The sequence below is a fragment of the Anolis sagrei genome, chromosome 8 (genome assembly GCF_037176765.1).
Source record: "Anolis sagrei isolate rAnoSag1 chromosome 8, rAnoSag1.mat, whole genome shotgun sequence".
Lineage (NCBI taxonomy): Eukaryota > Metazoa > Chordata > Lepidosauria > Squamata > Dactyloidae > Anolis > Anolis sagrei.
This window is the reverse complement of record NC_090028.1, coordinates 27092752-27114803: the sequence shown is the minus strand read 5'-3', so window position 1 is coordinate 27114803 and position 22052 is coordinate 27092752. Positions and strand designations below refer to the sequence as shown.

Genomic DNA, 22052 nt, shown 5'->3' with positions numbered 1-22052 from the left:
AGAGAGAGAAAGGAAGGATGAAGGAAGGGAAGAGGGAGGGTGGGAAGAGAAAGAAGGGATGAAGGGAAAGGAGAGTGAAAGAAGGGAAGAAAGAGATGAAAGGAGGGAAGAGAAAGGGAGGGATGGGTGGAAGGAAGAGAGAAAGAATGGAAGAAGGGATGAAGGGAGGGAGGGAAGACAGAAAGGAGAAAGGAAGGGAGGAAAGAGAAAGAGGGGATAATGGGAAGAAAAAAGGGATGAAGGAAGGAAAGGAAAGCAAAGGTAGGGGGAAGTAGGGAAGGATGTATGAGGTATAGAATCAGAATTGGAGGAGACCACATGGGCCATCTAGTCAACCCCCTGCACAATCAAAGTACCCCTAACAGATAGGAAATGAAAAGGAAAAAAATAACGTCTGGGAGAAGGTGTATGAGGAAAATGGAGGAAGGAAAGAAAGAGCCATGAAGATAGCCTGCCCACCTTTGCCAAAGGGTTGCCGTGAAGACATTGTGAGTCCCATCCCCCCCATCCCCCCCCCCCCGGTCCCCCCATGAGCTGGTAAAGGGAGGAAGAAGGCAACTTCGGGCAGCTACCTTATTATAACAGCAGCATCAATATCTCCTCCTTGGCGAAGAAATGCTTCAAGCCAGCTTACTATGAAGTGGTTTTATTTCACAGAGCATGACTTGGAAGAGCAGCAACACATATTACAAACAAAATGTCAAATAAATATATACAGCAAGCTAGCATGTTTTTTTTTCCCAGAAGAAGAAGAGACAGAGGCTTCAGCAAACCTGCACCATCATGGATGTCACTATGTTGTCAAAGGCCCTTGGAAAGAAACAGATAAAATGTGAGGGAAGCAGCAAAACAAACGTGTAGGAGCAAAAAAGCAACCGCAAACAGACCAGCTAGTTAACAGTATGAGAGAATACGTCCCACCCCGCATGTCAAGACTTTATTGGACGTTTTCTCCCATGATGCTATCTAGTGAATTCTGGACTTATCAACCAGAATTCTTCTCCTATAATTCAGCAGTTGTTTTCAAGAAGATGGAATTAATATAAGCAATACATAGTTATGTCTTGTTTGAGAGAAAATACTGTTGAAACCAACAGTACTCTAATAATAATAATAATAATAATAATAATAATAATTCAGACTGACATTTTTGAAGCACAATACTCGACTTCACCATCATTGGGGGGAAAAAAGTATGGATCGTTGATGTTGCAATCCCAGGAGACAGCAGGATTGACGAGAAGCAATTGGAAAAGCTTATACAATATGAAGGTTTAAAGATCAAACTGCAAAGACTCTGGCACAAGCCAGTCAAGGGGTCCCAGCGGTTATCAGTACACTGGGTGAAGTGCCTAAAGACCTTGGCCTGCACTTGAAAACAATCAGCGCTGGCAAAATTACCATCTGTCAGCCACCCTACTGAGATCTGCACGCATTATTCGCTGATACATCACACAGCCCTAGACACTTGAGAAGTGTCCGACGTGTGATCAAATACAAAAGCCAGCATAGTGATCTTGTTTGCAGTGGACTAATTTTGTTGTGTATGAAATAATAATAATAATAATAATAATAACAACAACAATAACAATAATAATAATACAGAACAGTTCCCTGTCCTTAGGCTTACAATCCAGCTAAGGAATAATAATAATAATAACAATATAACAATAATAATGACAATAAAGCAAACAGAACAGTTCCCTGTCCTTAGGCTTACAATCCAGTTCGATCATCTGGAGAGGCCCTGCTCACGCTCCCACCTGAATCACAGGCACGATTGGTGGGGACGAGAGAGAGGGCCTTTTTGATGGTGGCCCCTCGACTCTGGAACTCGCTTCCTAAGGACATCAGGCATGCCCCAACTCTGGCAGTCTTTAGAAGGAGCTTGAAGACGTGGTTGTTCCAGTGTGCCTTCCCAGAATAATGATCTCACAGCACTTTGTCCTCCAAAGCTCTTTACATTGTTTTAGGTCTGCTTGTATGTTTTCCACAAATGCCCCATCACTTTTTCCGCCCATGTTCCAGCATTATTTTCAATTTTAATTTTACATTTGGTCTTCCCATAGTTTTTAATTTGTGTGTTGTCTTATTGTTAATGCTTACATTATTTTATTGTCCATGTTTTATTTTAATTGCTTGTATTGTTGTTATTATAGCTTGTATTGTTGTATTTGGGCTCGGCCTCATGTAAGCCGCACTGAGTCCCTTGGGGAGATGGTAGCGGGGTACAAATAAAGTATTATTATTATTATTCTTATTATTATTATTATTATTACAATCCAGTTAAGGAATAATAATAATAATAATACAATAAAAATAACAATAATGCAAACAGAACAGTTCCCCGTCCTTAGGCTTACAATCCAGTTAAGGAATAATAATAATAATAATAATAATAATACTATAATAACAACAATAATGCAAACAGAACAGTTCTCTGTCCTTAGGCTTACAATCCAGTTAAGGCATCATGATGGTGAAGATAATAGTGATTATGATGATGCTGATAGTACAATAGAACAGTTCCCTGTCCTTAAGTTTAGGCCTAATAATAGTAATAATAACAATTACAATACAATAAAACAGTTCAATTACAATACAATAGAACAGAACAATAGAACTTAGGAAGTGTCCGACGTGCAATCAAATACAAAAGCCAGCATAGTTATCTTGTTAGCTGTGGACCAATCTTGTTATGTATCAAATAATAATAATAATGAAAGCTTAGAGAAGGCAATTATGCTAGGGAAAATGGAAGGAAAAAGGAAGAGGGGCCGACCAAGGGCAAGATGGATGGATGGGATCCTTGAAGTGACTGGATTGACCTTGAAGGAGCTGGGGGTGGTGACGACCGACAGGGAGCTCTGGTGTGGGCTGGTCTATGAAGTCACGAATTGTCAGAAACGACTGACAAATGAACAACAACAATAATAATGATAATGTATGTTCATGTGCATTCCAAGTCACCTGATAATTTTATGATATTTGCCTGAATTTCGATACAAAAGACCCCAGGAACAACCAAAGAGATCACGCTTTCTCACTATGGACTCACCTGGATTGGATCTGGTCCCCAGGGTTATAAAAGGGGTTGCACATGACGTCCGTGTAAGAATTGTGCAGCTTCCGGAACATCTGGAAAAGGAACCACATTAATGACTATCCTCCTCTGAGGATTCAGGGGGAGCAAAGGCCCCTTGCCCTGGACTTACACTTCGGATTTCGTTGTCTCGGAGTGCCGTGTTGGAAGAATCCACCACCATCACAAACTTCACCTTGGAATTGGTGACATAGCCGTATCTGTTTGGCCAGTCAAGGGAAAGATTGTACAGAACGCAGGAAGCAAGAAGAGGGACGATGCAGCAAAGTGTTATCCACACTAGGGCTTCTTAAACATTTTTGATTGCAATCCCTTATGTGACCCTAGTATACATTAGATGGTTAAATCAATTGAATGTTGGGAAAATGGCAAAATATAAAATTCCCAATAAATAAAAGAGAAATACTCCCAATAGGGATATCTATACACATAATAAAAGTGAAAATATGCATGTGTGTGTGTGGCTGGAGTGTCCACTTACACAGACAAGCTCCTGACTCCACAATAATAATAATAATAATAATAATAATAATAATAATAATAATAATTTTTATTCCGCTCTATCTCCCCAAAGGGACTCAGGACGGATTCCAAACATAAAAGGCAAACATTCAATGCCTGAATACAACAACAATACATCCATACTAACAAAATTTATACAACCCAACATATAAATAAGAATTGTAACTTAACAATATAAAATTAAATAAAAAGCACAGCCTGTTATAACAGAGATAAGACACAAACAGCTATAGCTCCCACTACTCAGGAGACACCATCGGCCCTCCCTCCAATGACACTGCAGGTTATAGTGAGCATCATAAACATGTACAAGAGCCCTGCCAGTGTCCTCCACAAACACCATACTGCCCACCACCCAAGTGAAGGCTTTCATACAGGGAGAATTTCATCCTAGATTTTACATGTTTCCTCCACCACAGACATCCCAATGTTTCGTACTCCCTCCATTGGTGTGGAATTTGCATGATCCCGCCCAATGCCTCTCTCTTAACCCTTTTCTATTCTTTTCTATGGCACACAGCAAACAGAGGAGCACTGAGAGATTTGGGGCAAATTCACCATGATCTATAGGAGTTGTAGGTCCTGGGATGTATAGTTAACCTGCAATCTAAGAACTGCACTCTTAATTCCACCAATCATGGATCTGGGACTAACTTGGCACACAGAACCCCCATGACCAGCAAAAAGTACTGCAGGTCTTTGGAGGGATTTATAGTTGTAGTTCACCTACATCCAGAGAGCACTATGAACCCAAACAAGGATGGGTCTGGAACTTGGCATGTATACCCGATATGCCTAAATCTGAATTCTGGTGACTTTTGACAGGTATTGGCCTGGACATTTTGGAGTTGTAGGTACTGGGATTTATAGTTCACCTTCCATTAATGAGCACTCTAAACTCCACCAAAGATAGAATTGGACCAAAAAATACTGGAGATCTTTGGGGAAAATTCACCTTGGATTGGGGGAGCTGTACTTCACCTACATGCAGAGAGCACTATGAACCCAAACATTGATGGATCTGGACCAAACTTGGCACACGTAACTAATATGCCGAAATTTGTTTACGGGGTGGGGGAGGGGCTTGGGGGGGACTGACCTTCCTTTCTGGAAGTTGTAGTTCACCCACAACCTGAGAAACTCTGACCTCCACTGATTATGGATTTGGACTAAACCTGGCACTCGGAACCCCCTTGACTAACTCAACCTACTGGAGGGGTTTGAGGGGACTGACTCACCATAGTGGGAGTTGCAGTTTACCCTACAGTCAGAGAGCACACTGAACCCCACCAATGATACATCTAGAGCAAACTTGCCCAACACAACAAACTTTAAGTACTGATGGAGCTTTTTGGGGTTAACCTGGCATGATGTGAGGTTGTAGTTCACCCACAACCTTATGCTTTTTGTACAATTAAAAAATTGACTTTTTCAAATAACCCAGGAAACGCTGGGGAACCCAAGCTAGTTAGATAATAAAAATGAACAGACATTCGGCAGAGAGCGGTTTTGTTGTATTACTATTATGCCATTATGATTCTTCTTCTTCTTCTTCTAATTATTATTATGCATTAATTGGACTATTGACCTATAGACAGGGAAGTGTTTTGTATTATTGGACTGGATGGCACCTGGGGTCTCTTCCAACTCTAGGATTCTATAATAATAGATGTATGGAACAATATGCCCCAAAGAATAATCCCAACAAGCCCCAAAGATACACTTTGTAGTCCTCCGTGGGGTACAGCAGCCCCAGGTAGAGCTCCCTCTGGTCCACCAGCGCCTTTCCCATGGCCGAAATCTTCTCGTCCACCACATCCAGTGACGTGTGCACCGTGTAGTGGAACTTCAGCTCGTTCTCTGTGGGGACGCTCTTGATGTAAAGGGGGTAATTCTGAAGTAGGGACAAAGGAGGAGATGTGAAGAGTCATTATTATTATTATTATTATTATGCTTTAATTGGACAGGGAATCTATGGACAGGGAGCTGTTTTGCATTATTATCATCATCATCATCATCATCAGTCCTTAACTGGTTTGTAAGCCAAAGGACAGGGAACTGTATTGTGGTATTACTATTATTACAATCCAATTAAGGAATAATAATAATAATAATAATAATAATAATAATACAAAATAGTTTTGTATTATGGATGGCCCATGAGGTCTCTTCCCATGAGGTCTCTTCCAACTCTTTGATTCATTGATATTATTATTATTATCATCATCACCATCATGATGCCTTAACTGGATTGTAAGCCTAAGGAGAAGTAACAGTTTTGTTGCATTACTATTGACGTCGAGCATGCGCGCGCCCCCCCCTAAGAAGAGAAGGTGACTTTTAGTTCTGCAAAGGACAAAGGTACCAGACTGCGCAATAGGGGTTAAGTCTTGGTCACATTGCCAAGGCATTGATAACAACAAGGACCCCACGAGGCTTTTGGGAAACGGCTGGATCTTGGAACTTCTGCCCTTCGTGAGAGTTGTAGTTTCCCAAGGACCAAAGTATGAAACAGTTGCAGTACAGCTGGGGTTTCATCTGCCAGCCTTCCCAATGATCATGGACTCTCTGCCTGCATGTCTTGGACTTCAGTACATACTATCTCCCTCATGAACTTTCCTCAAAGACCTTTTAAAACATTGGACTTCAGGCTTCTTCATGAAAATTAATCCTCTTATTAAATATACTTGGGATGTGGGACAAAGATGGGGTTTTGTTGCCCCTTTGCTTTCCCTTAGCCCTAGAAAATTGCGACCAGAGATTGCTCACTGCCTGAGGGAGGACCACCGCCTCTCTCGAAACTTGCTTGATTATTAAACATATGCATGGACAATAACAAGTGAAATATCCTTTTGTTTGCTCTTGTCCAGCAGACAAGGAAGTTTCTTTGGACATCATGATTGAATCACAAAGGGACAAGGACGACCCCCGGGGTCCCCTCGTCCTGGCTCTGTTTGTTCCTTTTGCCAAAACCCACCAAGGACACACCTTATCTGATCCTGGAAGGGAAAACCTGAATCAAATGGTTATCCCTAAATCACTGATCCATCACAAGAACAAAAAAACTGGTTTCCTTGGCTGGCTGATCCCTCGGGCACAGGACTGTCATCATCCTCTCTGGACACAATGCCTCTCTCTCCCTGATTTGCTAAGGAGCTGAAGAGGGAGGGAGTTTTGAAACTTTCAAACCTGTATTTTGCCTATAAAAATGCCTGTAAATTCTGTATTGCTATGCTTGTAGTGGAACTATCCCTGCAATGCATCCGATCTCAGCTGAATCGCTCATTAAGCCTCGATGCCCCTTCTTCGCTTTGGCAAGAGTCTAATTTCAATTATTAATATTAAATAAAATTGCTGGAATCAGGCTTCTCTGAAGGCTTGCCAAGGTAGCGTTCCCTCTTTGGTGGGAACTAAGGGTCATCTCAGACTGGTTCAAGATTGGGAACAGACTGGTTCAAGATTGGGAAAGGCGTACGGTAAGGCTGCATACTCTCACCCAACCTTTTTAACTTGTATGCAGAACACATCATGCGATGTGCGGGGCTTGATGAATGCAAAGCTGGGGTGAAAATTGCTGGAAGAAACATTGACAACCTCAGATATGCAGATGACACCACTCTGATGGCCAAAAGCGAGGAGGAGCTGAGGAGCCTTCTAATCAAGGCGAAAGAAGAAAGCGCAAAAGCCGGGTTGCAGCTAAACATAAAAAAAACCAAGATTATGGCAACAAGAATGATTGACAACTGGGAAATAGAGGGAGAAATTGTGGAGGCCGTGACAGACTTTGTATTTCTAGGCGCAAAGATTACTGCAGATGCAGACTGTGGCCAGGAAATCAGAAGACGCTTACTTCTTGGGAAGAGAGCAATGTCCAGTCTCGATAAAATAGTAAAGAGTAGAGACATCAGACTGGCAACAAAGATCCGCCTAGTCAAAGCCATGGTATTCCCTGTAGTAACCTACGGATGTGAGAGCTGGAACTTTGGGAAGGCTGAGCGAAGGAAGATCGATGCTTTTGAACTGTGGTGTTGGAGGAAAGTTCTGAGAGTGCCTTGGACTGCGAGAAGATCCAACCAGTCCATCCTCCAGGAAATAAAGCCCGGCTGCTCACTGGAGGGAAGGATACTAGAGACAAAGATGAAGTACTTTGGCCACATCATGAGGAGACAGGAAAGCCTGGAGAAGACAATTATGCTGGGGAAAGTGGAAGGCAAAAGGAAGAGGGGCCGACCAAGGGCAAGATGGATGGATGGCATCCTTGAAGCGACTGGACTGACCTTGAAGGAGCTGGGGGTGGTGACGGCCGACAGGGAGCTCTGGCGTGGGCTGGTCCACGAGGTCACGAAGAGTCGGAGACGACTGAACGAATGAACAACAACAACCTGATTATTATTAGGTCTTAACTGGATTGCAAGCTTAAGGACAAGGAACTATTCTCATGTCCTGTTATTACTTTATGATCATTAGGCTCCGTTCAGCTCCCAAACGTGCTCCCCACCCTCACTTTGTCACGAGAAGCCCCCCAAATCCAAGCCAGGCCCCTTTTCTCACCTCCTTGGCGATGACAGCAATGCACACCGCCATCTTGGCTAATGGCGGCCTTTCCCCCTTCTCTTCCTTTGCCCTTACTTCCGCCCGCGTGATCCCAGGCAGCCAATGAGCGCGGAGCGATTCCATTATTTCCGCTTCGCATCACTCCCCGAGTCTGTCCCTCAAGAGGGAGATCTGCCTCAAGAGGCAGTCTAAACTTCCGGGTTCTGTTTGACTGGCGCCGCCATGTGCTGGGCAAGAGAGACGCCGCCTCTCTCATTTCCACCCTTGTACCCCGCACTGTCAATTGAGAGCCGGAAGTGTTACTACAGTCCCGGTGATGGTTTTCCCTCCCTCTTTGCCGGCACCCCTTTCCCCTTTTCAGAGTCTCCCTGGCATTCCAGGGCGCTGCTGTTGCCATGGCGACAGTACTGTTAATACTGTTTTGCGGCCTAGTCGAGATTTGGAGCCTGGCGGAGGGGAAAAGCAATGCCACCTCGCCTAACCTTGTCCTGCTGCTTATGGACGATGTGAGTCGGGAATATAGTCTGTTTGAAGGGAGGAGAGGCCTTAGGGTAGGGGCCGCTGGGAGTTGTAGTCCAGAAAAAGTAACTTTTCCAAGTTGAGTCACTCAACAAGTTAGGAAGGACAGGAAAGGAAAGGGAGAAGCCATAATGGAACCCCAGAACTTGGAAAAGTTACTTGTAGTGTAGGGGCATCCCCCTAAAAAGCATGCTTCCTAATTGTAAAAGTAACTTTTCTAAGTTCAGAGTCACTCAACAAGTTAGGAAGGACAGGAAAGGAAAAGGAGGAGGTCCATAATGGAACCCCAGAACTTAGGAAAGTTACTTCTTTGGACTACAACTCCCAGTGTAGGGGCATCCCCCCAAAAAGCATGCTTCCTAATTGTAAAAGTAACTTTTCTAAGTTCAGAGTCACTCAACAAGTTAGGAAGGACAAGAAAGGAAAGGGAGGAGGCCCATAAAGGAACCCCAGGACTTGGGAAAGTTACTTTTTTTGGACTACAACTCCCAGTGTAGGGGCACTCCCCCTAAAAAGCAAGCTCCTTATTGTAAAAGTAACTTTTCCAAGTTCAGAGTCACTCAACACGTTGGGAAGGACAGGAAAGGAAAGGGAGGAGGCCCATAATGGAACCCCAGAACTTGGGAAAGTTACTTTTTTGGTCTACCACACCCAGCGTAGGTGCATCCCCCTAAAAAGCAAGCTTCCTAATTGCACCTGTCTTGAAAAAGTAACTTTTCCAAGTTCAGAGTCACTCAGCAAGTTGGGAAGAAAAGGAAAGGGAAGCCCATAATGGAACTCCAGAACTTGGGAAAGTTACTTCTTTGGACTACAACTCCCAGTGTAGGGGCATCCCCCTAAAAAACCATGCTTCCTAATTGTACCTGTCCTGAAAAAGTAACTTTTCCAAGTATTGGACTCATAAAGGGTTTATTTATTTATCATATCAGAAGCAAACCGAGGGTAGAGAGTTAAAAGCTTGGCGTTATACTAAATGTCATTATTCCAGAAGCTGGCCACTTGAGGTGCCTCTGGTGTTGCCGCAAGAAGGTCCTCCATTGTGCGTGTGGCAGGACTCAGGCTGCATTGCAGCAGGTGGTCAGTGGTTTGCTCTCCTCCTCACTCGCATGTCGTGGACTCCACTTTGTGGCCCCATTTCTTAAGGTTGGCTCTGCATCTCGTGGTGCCAGAGCGCAGTCCGTTCAGTGAGGGAGTTTCTCATCTGGTCTCAGCCACTTATTGAAGTTCCAGGTTCTAGCCTGCCACTTTTGGATTCTCGCTTGCCGAGGTGTTCCTGCAGATATCTCTGTAGATCTTAGGAAGCTTTGAGGCCCCCTCGGGGTGAGAAAAGCGGTATACAAATATTGTAAATAAATAAATTAGGAAGCTATTAATTGATTTAAGGCAATGGCTTGCTGGCTGGTGTCCGAACAGAGGATGGGGTGAATATGTCACTGCCTTGGTCCTATCATTGCTGGCTCCTACTTCCCGATGGATGTCAGGTGATGCAATACCGGCTAAACCAGTGGTTCCCAACTTTTTTCTTGACCAGGGACCACTTTGACCAGGGATTAGTACCAAAGGGTTACAAATCAGTTGGATATAACATATCAGGAGGAGGCAATGATTTACTGTATCGTAAGCTGCTGACAGGTCTATGAAGGTCTATTATAAAGGGTAATAATTGGGGACAGAAAGAACAAGTGTCATAAAAGGAATTGGAAGGGTTACTTGTATCAGAATTCCCAAGAAAAGTAACTTTCCCAAGCTCTGCTGGAGAATTGTTTTCAATATAACTGAATAATAATAATTCTTATTAGTATTGTTATTATTAATTTGATTTAAGCATGAATTATTTAAAGCCCTGTTTCTGTGTTTGGATTACTCAGAATGAATCACATTCATGTGAATATCATTCAGTGTCCTTCAGAACTTATAGGAACAAAGCCTGAGTCACTTCTAATAGAGAAAAGGCAGATTATTATTATTATCATTATTATTATTATTATCATATTAATATTTTTAATATTAATAATTAGTTATTACTAGCTGTACCCGTCACATGTTGCTGTGGCCAACCTTCCCTCCCTCTTTCTCTTCTTTCTTTCTCTCCTTCCTTCTCTCCCACTTCCCTTCCTTCCTTTCTGTCATTCTCTCCTTCTTTCCTTCCTTCTCTTCTTCTTCCCTTCCTCCCCCCCCCCCCCAGTTTTTCTTTCCCCTCCTCTTTCTCCTCTTTCTTCCTTCTCTACCTATTCTTGGACTACAACTCCCAGCATAGATCTATCTATCTATCTACCTACCTATCTATCTCTATCTAATATCTCTATCTGGAGGATTGCTGGGAGTTGCAGTCCAGGAATAGGATATTGGAAATATGCAGGGATTGGGATGCTCCCAAAGAAATCCAAGGAGAAGACAGCTTGCAGCTTGGAAGCAGTGCATTTGGATCATCCTCCTCTCCTAAAGGACCTGGTGTAGGGGATGCTGGGAGCTGTGGTCCAGAAGGGAGTGTGGATATGCTATTGCGTGTTTTGTTTGCCGGGGGAGTCATTTTTGCGCATGCGCTCTAGCGTCTTTTTGCTTTTTTGACCTTTAAGTCCCTTCTGCTGTGTTTTTCAGTGTTTTTATGAGTGATGGTCACTCGTTGGCCTAATAGGTGTATTGTATCCAAATTTCGTGCCAATTCGTCCACTGGTTTTTGAGTTATGTTAATCCCACAAACGACCATTACATTTTTATTTATATAGATTGATATCCTGCTTTCCCTTAGAATCTCTTAATAGTAATAATAATGTCTGATTTTTTTCCATGTCAGGAGTGACTTGAGAAACTGCAAGTTGCTTCTGATGTGAGAGGATTGGCCATCTGCAAGAATGTTGCCCAGGGGATCCCCGGATGTTCTGCTGTTTTACCATCCTTTTCTCATGTCCATGCATTGGGAGCTGAAGCTTACAGAGGGAGCTCATCCGCATTCTACCTGGATGCGAACCTCCAACTTCAGTTCTGCTGGCACAAGGGTTAACCCATTGCTCCACCGGGGGTATCTGATAGAAAATTGGGAAGATTTGTGTGCCCCTCTCAGCCTGACAGAGTTTGGAAAAGTTCCTTGGAGCTATTACAAAGATGCCTGCTTTGATAATTAATTATTTCATTATTGTTATTATTATTATTATTATTATTAATATCTTGCATTTTAACTCTCTTAAAAAAGACTCAAAGCATCTAACAGCGTTAAAATTATTATAATTTTTAAACACCCAAATTCAAAACAAAAACATATAAGCATTAATTAACACAGAATTAAATTAAATATATAAAATAAAAACATCTAAACTATTGAAGCTGAGGAAGGAAAATATGAGCTACTTATAAATACATATAAATGGATTTAATCTGAATTGTTTTTTAAATACTAATGATGTTTAATATTGTTTTAATATTTGTATATTTTAAATTGTATTGAAATGCTTTTAATGTTAGCCACTTTGAGTCTCCTTATGGGGAGAAAAAGTGGGATATAAATAAACATAAAGATAATAATAATAATAATAATAATAATAATAATGTTTAATAATAACACTGGCCAAAATATCTTTTGGTGTCTCAAAGGGTAGCCCTGTTTCTGGGTATGTGGCCTGTGGATTCAAAAAATGGCACCCGTTTTTCTTTATCAACTCTATCAGTCTTTCTTCATCCCTCTTATCTCATCTGGGTTCTGACTTGGCACTTAAATCTATTAAACAAAGACTGTGGGGCATTGCCTTCTGTGAGCTGCCTTCTCGCTCATATGTTTCTTGTTCCCCAAGCACCCTGAGCATACATTATGTTGGGCCTTTTCATGAAGCAAATTATCTTAAAAACTTGATTGTGGCCAAATATCGCTGCTTATTCTCCAAGGCAAGGTGTAGTTGTTCCAACCGAAATGCTTCAAGGAATATTTGTGGGAGGGAGTCCTATACAATGCAAGACTTTGCCCATGTGATAACCAGGATCTTGAATGTATGTATCACATCTTATTGTCCTGCAGTTTTTGCATGCAGGCTCGGCTACATATTATTAACCATTGACTGACCAACCAACCCGGTAGATCAGCCCAATTCCAAGTAAAGTTTTTATTAGGTGACAATTTCCCCCAAGTGACTTTGGCTGCTGCCAAGTTTCTCTCCGAGGTAGGCAGGATTGGATAACTTCCTGTATTAGAATCTGGTTGACTCTTGCTTTGTATATATTTGCAGTGTTTCTACCCTTGGTCATACGCATCTAGAATTGCACCCGTCCTGTTTTTAAGTGGTCTCATTGGTTTTTGGATCTGCTGTGCCCTTTTTCACTGAGCAAATTGGGTCTTTGGACTGTAATAAAGATTGATGATGATTATGATGATACAGAAAAAGTGGTATTTACCAGCTGCCCATAGAACACCAGGATAACTCTACCCAAGAAACTAGAGCGGATGCAGTCTATCCGGTTCAGCTTTCTGAATCAGAACACCAAAGAACCTCAGGAATAGGCCTCAAAATGAAGACACCAATATTATTTCTCCTCCTCCTCCTCCTCTTCTTCTTCTTCCTGCCACTTTTGGACTCTCGCTTGCTGAGGTGTTCCAGCGAGTGTCTCTGTAGATCTTAGAAATAATTTTCTAAGATCTACAGAGACACTTGCTGGAACATCTCAGCAAGCGAGAGTCCAAAAGTGGCAGGCTCAAACCCAGAACCTCAACCAATGGCTGATACCAAATGAGAGACTCCCCCCTGGGCACACAGAGGACTGGGCGACTTGGAAGGCACTGAACAGACTGCGCTCTGGCACCACGAGATGCAGAGCCAACCTTCAGAAATGGGGCTACAAAGTGGAATCCTAGACATGTGAGTGTGGAGAGGAGCAAACCACTGACCACCTGCTGCAATGCAACCTGAGCCCTGCCACATGCACAATGGAGGACCTTCTTGCAGCAACACCAGAAGCACTACAAGGGGCCAGATACTGGTCAAAGAACATCTAATCAACTGCCAAACTCACAAATGTTGTATTCTGTCTTTTGTATTTTTGTATTTTGTCTGTTTGTTTGCTTTGTTCTGTTAGAAATGTAATATAATTGTCTGGTTGCTGATGACTTGATAAATAAATCATTTTCTTCTTCTTCTTCTTCTTCTTCTTCTTCTTTCAGATGGGCTGGGGTGACCTAGGTGTCTTTGGGCAGCCTTCCAAGGAAACTCCCCATTTGGACCAGATGGCTGCAGAAGGGATGCTCTTCCCGAGTTTCTACACTGCCAACCCACTCTGTTCTCCGTGTGAGTTAATGTCAGGATCGTCAAGGCATGTTAAGCATGGGCAAGGGGCACAATGCTGGGCTTGATTCATGTCTTGCTTGTCATGTGAATTGTGAACACGTTTCTCATGTTTTACATGACAGCAGTGTGATATTCGGACTCAGTTCACCTCAAGAAACTATACTGTCTGCCTGTTCTGCCGCTGGGAAAAAAGAAGAGGAGGAGGAGGAGGAAGATGATGATGATGATGATGATGATGATGATGATAATAATAATAATAATAGTTTTGGAGCACAATACTCCTGACCTCACGATCGTCTTAAAAAACAGAGTATGGATTGCCGATGTTGCAATCCCAGGTGACCGCAGGATTGAAAAACTGAAAAAGCTGACACGATACGAAGATTTAAAGATGGAACTGGCACAAGCCAGTCAAGGTGGTCCCAGTGGTGATCGGCACACTGGGTGCAGTGCCTAAAGACCTTGGCCTGCACTTAAACACAATCGGCGCTGACAAGATTACCATCTGCCAGCTGCAAAAGGCCACCTGACTGGAATCTGCACACATTTTTCGCCAATACATCACACCTAGACACTTAGGAAGTGTTTGACGTGTGATCTAATACAATAGCCAGTAGAGTGTCTGATGTGGACTCATCTTGTTGTGCTTCAAGTAATAGTAATTTCAAAGGCTTTCATGGCTGGAATCACTGGGGTGTTGTGTGGTTTCTGGGCTGTATGGCCCTGTTCTATGTTGAGGTGAAAATAAACAAAATACACACAGCTGGAATGATACTGTGGCCAACTCTGAGCACTGCAGTTGAAGGGAGATGTTGACTCTAAGCTGGAATGTGAGCAGAGAAAGAGGGCAACTAAAATGATCAAGTGTCTGAAGAGCAAGCCCTATGAGGAGCGGCTTAAAGAGCTGAGCATGTTTTGCCTTCCAAAGAGAAGGCTGAGAAGAGACATGATGAGGGCCATGGATCAAGAGGTGAGGGGAAGTCATAGGGAGGAGGGAGGATGCAATGGAACAATGTAAAATGGAAATGGAAAAATTGAAAACTGTGTAATTGAACATAGGAATACGGAATAATGGATGACGAGACTGGATTCTGATTTTACTGTTGAGGCGCTAATGATTGTTATACTGATGTTAATGAGTTATGTTATAATTGTTTTTAATTGCCCTATACTTGTTTTGTGATGTTTTGTATTGATGTTGTTCACCGCTTTGAGTCGCCTGAGGGCTGAGAAAAGCGGTATAGAAATAAAGTAAATAAATAATAAATAAATAAACAATGGCTTCAAACTACAAGAAAGGAGATTCCACCTGAATATGAGGAAGAATTTCTTGACTGTGAGAGATGTTCAGCAGTGGAACTCTCTGCCCTGGAGTATGGTGGAGGCTCCTTCTTTGGAGGCTTTCAAACAGAGGCTGGATGTCCATCTGTTGGGGGTGCTTTGAATGCGATTTTCCAGTTTCTTGGCAGGGGATTGGAATGGCTGGCCCACGAGGTCTCTTCCAGCTCTATGATTCTACGTATAACTGGTTTCAAACTGCATTAAGTGGTCAGTGTGGAAAATAGGATGGGAAACAGGGTGGTCAGCATGGTAGTGATCGCATGTATTAAAATGTCAGAATTGGGACTGAATTTGTTTGGTGAAGCTGAATATCTAATTCATGTACATAATTATTCTTTTTTTTAAAAAAAATCTCTCTGCAGCCAGAGCAGCCCTTTTAACGGGTCGCCTCCCCATCAGGAACGGCTTCTACACCACAAACGCCCATGCCAGGAATGGTATGTTTTCCTTTGTTGCAAACCAACCTTTTAGTTTTCAAACTGTTCCTTCCATAAAGGGGGGAGAAGCAGGCCACAAAACAAGAAAAGGTTATGGAGAGAGTAAGAGAAACCCTGCACCTTGCTTAAAAAGAGAATTGTTGCTCCGGTGGCAAAGAAGGAAACCTGTCACTCCTAAAAGTCCTTGGTGTTTATCCTTTTGAATTAGATTATAATTTCAATTGAAAAAAGGGAATGGATGTAGGGCAGTGTTTCTCAACCTTCCTAATGCTGCGACCCTTTAATACAGTTCCTCATGTTGTGTTGACTCCCAACAATAGAATTGTTTGTGTTGCTACTTCATGACAGTAATTTTTCTACTGTCATGAATCATAATGTAAATATCTGATATGCAGGATGTATTTTCATTCACTGGACCACATTTTGCACAAATACCCAATTTTGCCCAAATTTGAATACTGGTGGGTTGGCAGGGTTGATTTTGCCATTTGGGAGTTGTGGTTGCTGGGATTTATAGTTCTATTTATAGAAAATAATTTTATAGTTGGGGGTCACCACAATATGAAGAACTGTATTAAGGGGTCACAGCATTAGGACGATTGCGAAACACTGTGCTATACTGTTGTTGTTGCTGCTGCTGCTGCTCCTTTACCTTTTAAAATGTTTTTTTTTTTCATTTTTGAAATTACCCAACAGAAGATGCATGAACTCAGTTTGGGAAGTGAGTAGTTTTAAGTCGTAGCCCCGAATTTCCAAATCTGAGTCTTCCCCAGAATCTCAAAATGTTGTTGCTATAAGGCAAATTCCCAATCCTCTGCTTCAAAGAGTTCTTTGGATGGGTTAACTGACTTTCAGCAAAAAGAAGGGGAGGAGGATCATTGTTTGTTGGCTAACTGTCTGTTTGAAATCCTCTCCCATAAAAATATGTTCCTCCTCCAGAGATGGGCAAGGGGATCTGGAGGGCGCCGTGGCCAGGCTGTCCACAAAAGCGAGCTGTGCTCCGCTGCTCCTGTCAGGAGGTGGCAGCTTGAGCTGATTTGAAGCCGGGTTTGGTGGTTGTGAGCGTTGTTTGTTCCAAAATGGCAGATGCTGTAGGATACCATATGTTTCAGAGCATGCATTTACAACTCCGGATTGATGCACGCGGCACACTGTCGAGCGTGGGCATTTTTATCTCTTTGCTGACTTGCCTAGGAGAAGTGCAAGCAAACAACAGAAGAATGCACACAGAATTTAAAAATCAGCTAGCAGTCCCAAGCCAGGTTCTTGTGCCCTTCACTCGAATGGTAGAGGAAATGCCATCTAAATCATATGTGGAGTTTTGAAATTGAGAAATAAATAAACAAACAAATAAGACAATACAAAGAAAGCAGAAAATAATTGTAATATTAAAAATGCGACACTTTTGAAACCATACCAAACACAATGCTACAAAACTATTCTCATTGTCTATTTATTTTTACACCTTATCATCCTATTCCCTTTAAATAATACTATATAAAAAGTATGATTTCCCCTGACCCACTTCTATTTATCACAGGACACTGAAACTGTATGTGAGATATAAGTCTCTATAGGTTACATGCCAATTCACAACCCAGAACTGAGAACGGTCTTGATTTGAAGTGGTGTGAGGTTTGAGAATGGACCGAGTGGAATACAGAGCAATCAAGTTCCTTTACTTGAAAGGCCGCACATCAAAGGAGACATTCACTGAGATGAAAGAGGTTTATGGTGAGGATTCCCCATCAGATGATGAAGTCAAGAACTGGCATCATCAATTCTGATGTGGTCGGACTTCAGTGCAAATAGCTCCAATTCCAGGGTGGCCCCACTCTGCCATTGATGAATACACTATCTAGCAAGTGGTGATCACCATTTTGGAAAATTGTTGCATAACCATTCACCACCTAGCTCACACTCCACACTCATCTAGTCAAGATGAGTGTGGAGTCCATGGAAAAAATCATCCAAGACTATCTTCACGTGCATAAGGTATCTGCTCGCTGGGTCCTCCGGCTGCTCACACCTTTTCTGAAGCAGGGAGGAGTCGAATGCTCTCAGGCTGTCTTAACAATGATGTGCCATGGAAACCAGGAGGGTTTTTTCAACAGACTGATCACACAGGGTGAAAGCTGGGTCCATCACTCTGAACCTGAGACTAAAGTCCAGCTGAAGTCATGGAAGCATCCTGACTCACTGCCTCCAAAGAAGGCATGTGCCCAACTCGCAGTATTCAGGGTCATGCTCACAGTATTTTGGAACCAGCACAGAGTAGTATGGATGGATTTCCTAGCAAAGGGGGCCATGATCACTGGGTTAGACTTGGCTTCACTGCTGTGGAAATTGCGGGAGACCATCAAAACCAAGAGACAATGTGGCATGCTCACCAACGGTATCTGACCTCCTCAAAACAATGAACCAGTTCACAATGCCCATGTTGCCCAAATGGAAGAAGCATGCTCCTGTGGCTTTGAAATTCTACCGCATCCCCCTTATTCCCCCAATCTCGCACCACTGGAGTTCAACCTCTTTCCAACAAGGAAGTTATTTTTGAAGGCCAAGCATTTGTCAGATGATGAAACTCTTATTTCTGAAGTCACAACATAGTTTTTGGAACAACCCGTCGACTTCTACAAGTGAGATATTGACAGTGGCTTCAAAAGATGGGAGAAGTGTGTCTCTCTAGGTGGCACCCATGGAGAGAACGACTCAGAACTGGGCCAAGTTTCATTGCTCTCAGTCCACAGGAAGTGGGTCAGGGGAAATCTTTAACAAACGCCCCTTGAAAAGCTTTCCCCTGATATTAAGTCTAGTCATGTGTGACTCTGGGAGGTGTTGCTCATCTCCATTTCTAAGCTGAAGAGCCATCGTCCATAGATGCCTCCAAGGTCATGTGGCTACCATGACTGCATGGAGCACCGTTATCTTCCTGTCGGAGCGGTACCAATTGATCTACTCACATTTGCATGTTTTGGAATGGCTAGGTTGGCAGAAGCTATTCCAGATCTGCTGCTGGCTCTGAATAAGGGATGTTTGGGACTGCATTTGGGATTCTGCTTCGTATAGGAGGAGAAACTCTTTCTGCCAACTTAAGAAGTACTTAATGCCTTTCACACAGCCATGTAACCCAGAATATCAAGGCAGAAAATCCCACATTATCTGCTTTGAACTGGTTTATATGGCACTGTGGACTCAGATAACCCAGTTCAAAGCAGATATTTTGGGATTTTCTGCCTTGATATTCTGGGTTATATGACTGTGTGGAAGGACCCTTAAAGGGCCACGTTCCATTAAGCAGAAAGCTCAGAAGCTCAAAATACCAGGGTATCTTGAACTGCAAAGCTCTTTCTGATCAGCACAGAAACTACATTCCAGTTGCTAGGAGTGTGCTCTAGCTGAGTGTGGTGTATCAGAGCCTCCATGTCACTAATCCCCAATCAGCCTTCCCTTCCTTGCCTCTGGTTTCAAAGTCTCATTCAGGTCTTCGAACTCCCCTAAGCTAAGCTTAGTACAGAGCAAGGTCGAGGAATCCTGTTAAGGTGGAAAGCTCCTGCAACCTGCCTGCTAATCCCTTTGACATCTTCTTCTCTTAATGCAGCCTATACCCCCCAGGATATAACGGGGGGCATCCCGGATTCTGAACTGCTCCTTCCCGAACTGCTGAAGAAAGCAGGCTACGCCAATAAGATAGTTGGAAAATGGTAAACTTTCTTTTGAATGTCTTCTTTGGGGCATGTGCAGAAACCGAGATGTGTTTATATGTGGAACAATGAGAGTTTGAGCAACTTGAGACTTAGGAATTGGCTAGTATAGTTTATTTTATTGAATGTGTTGTCAAAGGCTTTCATGGGTTGCTGTGAGTTTTCTGGGCTATATGGCCATGTTCTTTTTCGCTCTTGCTTGGGTGGCTTTGGAGATTTCTGTTGGGTGAGTGGGCTTATTAACAAAAGACCCTCCTCATAAATGCACAGCAGAGTAACTTCTCAGTAGCAGTGTGACCCAACGCCAGTAGCCAAAAGTGTTAAAAAGAACAAAAAAACACCAATGTTTTATCTTCCTTAAGAAGCTTTTCTTTATAGCAAAATCTGGTTGCACTTTTTACAAGAACAAGGTTTCCATAACACAGATAAAGATCTTTATACTTCCTTCTTTGCTTCCATTCTGGGCTTCTTTCTCATGTAGATGAACAGCTTTGCTCTCACAGAGCCTCTTCTCACACTAAACTTACACAGGAACTTCACACAGTAGCTTTTTGCACACAGCAGCCTTCATACTGGAGCTTTACACATGAGGCCTTCCACCTGGGGGTTCTCTCAACGAAGACTTCTCACATCAGGCCGTCACATACTGAGGCCTACTAACACTAAGGCCTTTCTCCCACTGAGGCCTTCTCACACTGAGACCCTCTCACACAGTGGCTTTTCTCAGATTGAGGCGAACTAACACTGAGGCCTTCTCAGACTGAGGCCTACTAACACACTGAGGCTCTTCTTCCACAGAGACCTCTCACAGAGCGAGAGCTGCTAACACTGAGGATGTCATACACAAGAGCAAGAACTCCTCTCTGACCTTGAACACCATACTAGCTTGAAAAAATCAGCAAGCAGTTTATTGAAGCATATATGTAGGCAAGGCAGTAAAATTAGTAAAAATTGTAAAGTTCCAAAACAGAATGATCCATAAACTTCAAGGCAAAGAAAGATACAAAAGTCCATAAAATAAAGTACAGGAATCCATGAATCAAGGGAGCATGAAACATCCAACACACAAAATAGGAGCTTGGCAAAAACTTGGTACATGAAAGTAAGAACACTTGAAAGCAAGATAATCTTGAAATTCCAACGTTGACCCAACTGAGGAAACTCTTTCCCATGAATCAATAGAAAGTTTTTCCAGATCCCAAAACTGAAAGGAAAGCATTTCTCTTGACCTTAGACCCTGATAAGAGTTGCTTATGTCTCTTTTCTTGTAAACAAACGGATCTTCTTTGTGCTTGAGCACTCTGTCTCTATTTACAAAAGCCTCACTTTCTACCATCTCATTAACTTCTGCACCTGACAAATCATCCTCAGACACTTCCTCTGGGAAAGACCATGAAAGGCCCCTCTCAGGAATGTCATCTTGTGAATCTTCCTGAGACAGCTTGGGCCTCTCATCTGAGCTTAACTCAGACCCAGGTAAACCTTCATCCCCATTGCCATCAGAGCCAGGCCCACCATCAGGAACATCATTCCCATCATGAAAATCAACATGAACATCAGACACAATCACAGGCTGACATACATCAGCTGTCATACTGGAGCTTTACACACGAGGCATTCAACCTGGGGCTTTTGTCACCAAAACCTCATACCAGGCATTCTCATACTGAGGCCTACCCCACACTGAGTCCTTTTTCCCACTGAGGCCCTCTCACGCAGAGGACTTTCTCAAAATGGGTTTATAAAGTCGAGGATTTTAAAAAGAGAAAAAAAGAAGAAGAAAAAAGAGGGGGAGAGGAAAAAGGAAAAAGAGAAAAAAAAGTGGGTGGGTATTTGAAACTCCCACTCTTTTCTATCATGGCATTCAAGAGAGAAATTAAGAAAATTCTTCCAAAATGTTCCTTTTCCTGTTTTCCATTGTCGCTAATTTTCTGGATTTTTTAAATTGATATATAATTTAAGTTATTATTGATCTTTTTCTTCTTCCTTTTTAGTCTGTTCATATTAGTATCTTGATATTATTCTCTTTTATCCATTCCTTAACGAGGGTCCAGTTAGTTACTTTAATATGCGTATTTCGTGATTGTGCTAATATATATATCAGGTGAAAGAAAGGAAAAGAAAGATATAGGACTGATGCTGGCCCTCTTCCGGGAACCAGAGCGTAATCTAGATGGGCAGAGGGTAAATGGAGAGATTGTGAGCAAATATTGACCCGCAATCTGCTTGGGCAGCATCCCTGGAGCTCTTTTAAGAGAGCTAAGAGTTGGATCGTTGAAATTGATGACAACCCTCAGCGGTGCGGCAGGCGCAGGTGTTAACAAGGGAAACGGCAGGGCCACCGAAAACAGTTCTTTTATATCAATCAGGGTTGTTAAGGAAAGGCACACAGCAGCTGCGGCAGAAGCAAGCGTGGTTTCCAAGCCACTTTGGAAGGGAGCAAAAGAGAGAGAGAGAAAGTGTAAAGACCAGAAGTGGCAGCTCTCTTCCTTGTTTCTTCTCCTAGGCAAACTTTGGCCTTCTGGGTATTTTGGACTTCAACTCCCACCATTCCTAACAGCCTCAGGCCCCTTCCTTTTCCCCCTCAGCGGCTTAATCTTAATAA

At 42.7% G+C, this 22052-nt stretch overlaps 2 protein-coding genes across 2 annotated transcripts in view; one reads left to right on the top strand and one right to left on the bottom strand.

Annotated features, from left to right (window-relative positions):
• Positions 1–630: 630 nt before the first annotated feature.
• On the bottom strand, positions 631–8282 carry TRAPPC2L (trafficking protein particle complex subunit 2L). The gene is made up of 5 exons (XM_060788407.2): positions 8177–8282; positions 5347–5519; positions 3216–3303; positions 3059–3138; positions 631–810 (listed from the first exon to the last, which is right to left on the bottom strand). Exons 1-5 carry the CDS (start codon positions 8207–8209, stop codon positions 765–767), a joined length of 420 nt encoding a protein of 139 aa, XP_060644390.1. The 5' UTR covers positions 8210–8282; the 3' UTR covers positions 631–764.
• Positions 8283–8479: 197 nt separating this feature from the next.
• Positions 8480–22052, top strand: part of GALNS (galactosamine (N-acetyl)-6-sulfatase) — an 80563-nt gene continuing 66990 nt past the window's right edge. The window contains exons 1-4 of the mRNA XM_060788111.2: positions 8480–8685; positions 13842–13965; positions 15669–15743; positions 19345–19447. Of these exons, the coding sequence (XP_060644094.2) occupies positions 8575–8685; positions 13842–13965; positions 15669–15743; positions 19345–19447 (413 nt within the window). The 5' untranslated portion in view covers positions 8480–8574. The remainder of the gene's footprint in view (positions 8686–13841; positions 13966–15668; positions 15744–19344; positions 19448–22052) is intronic.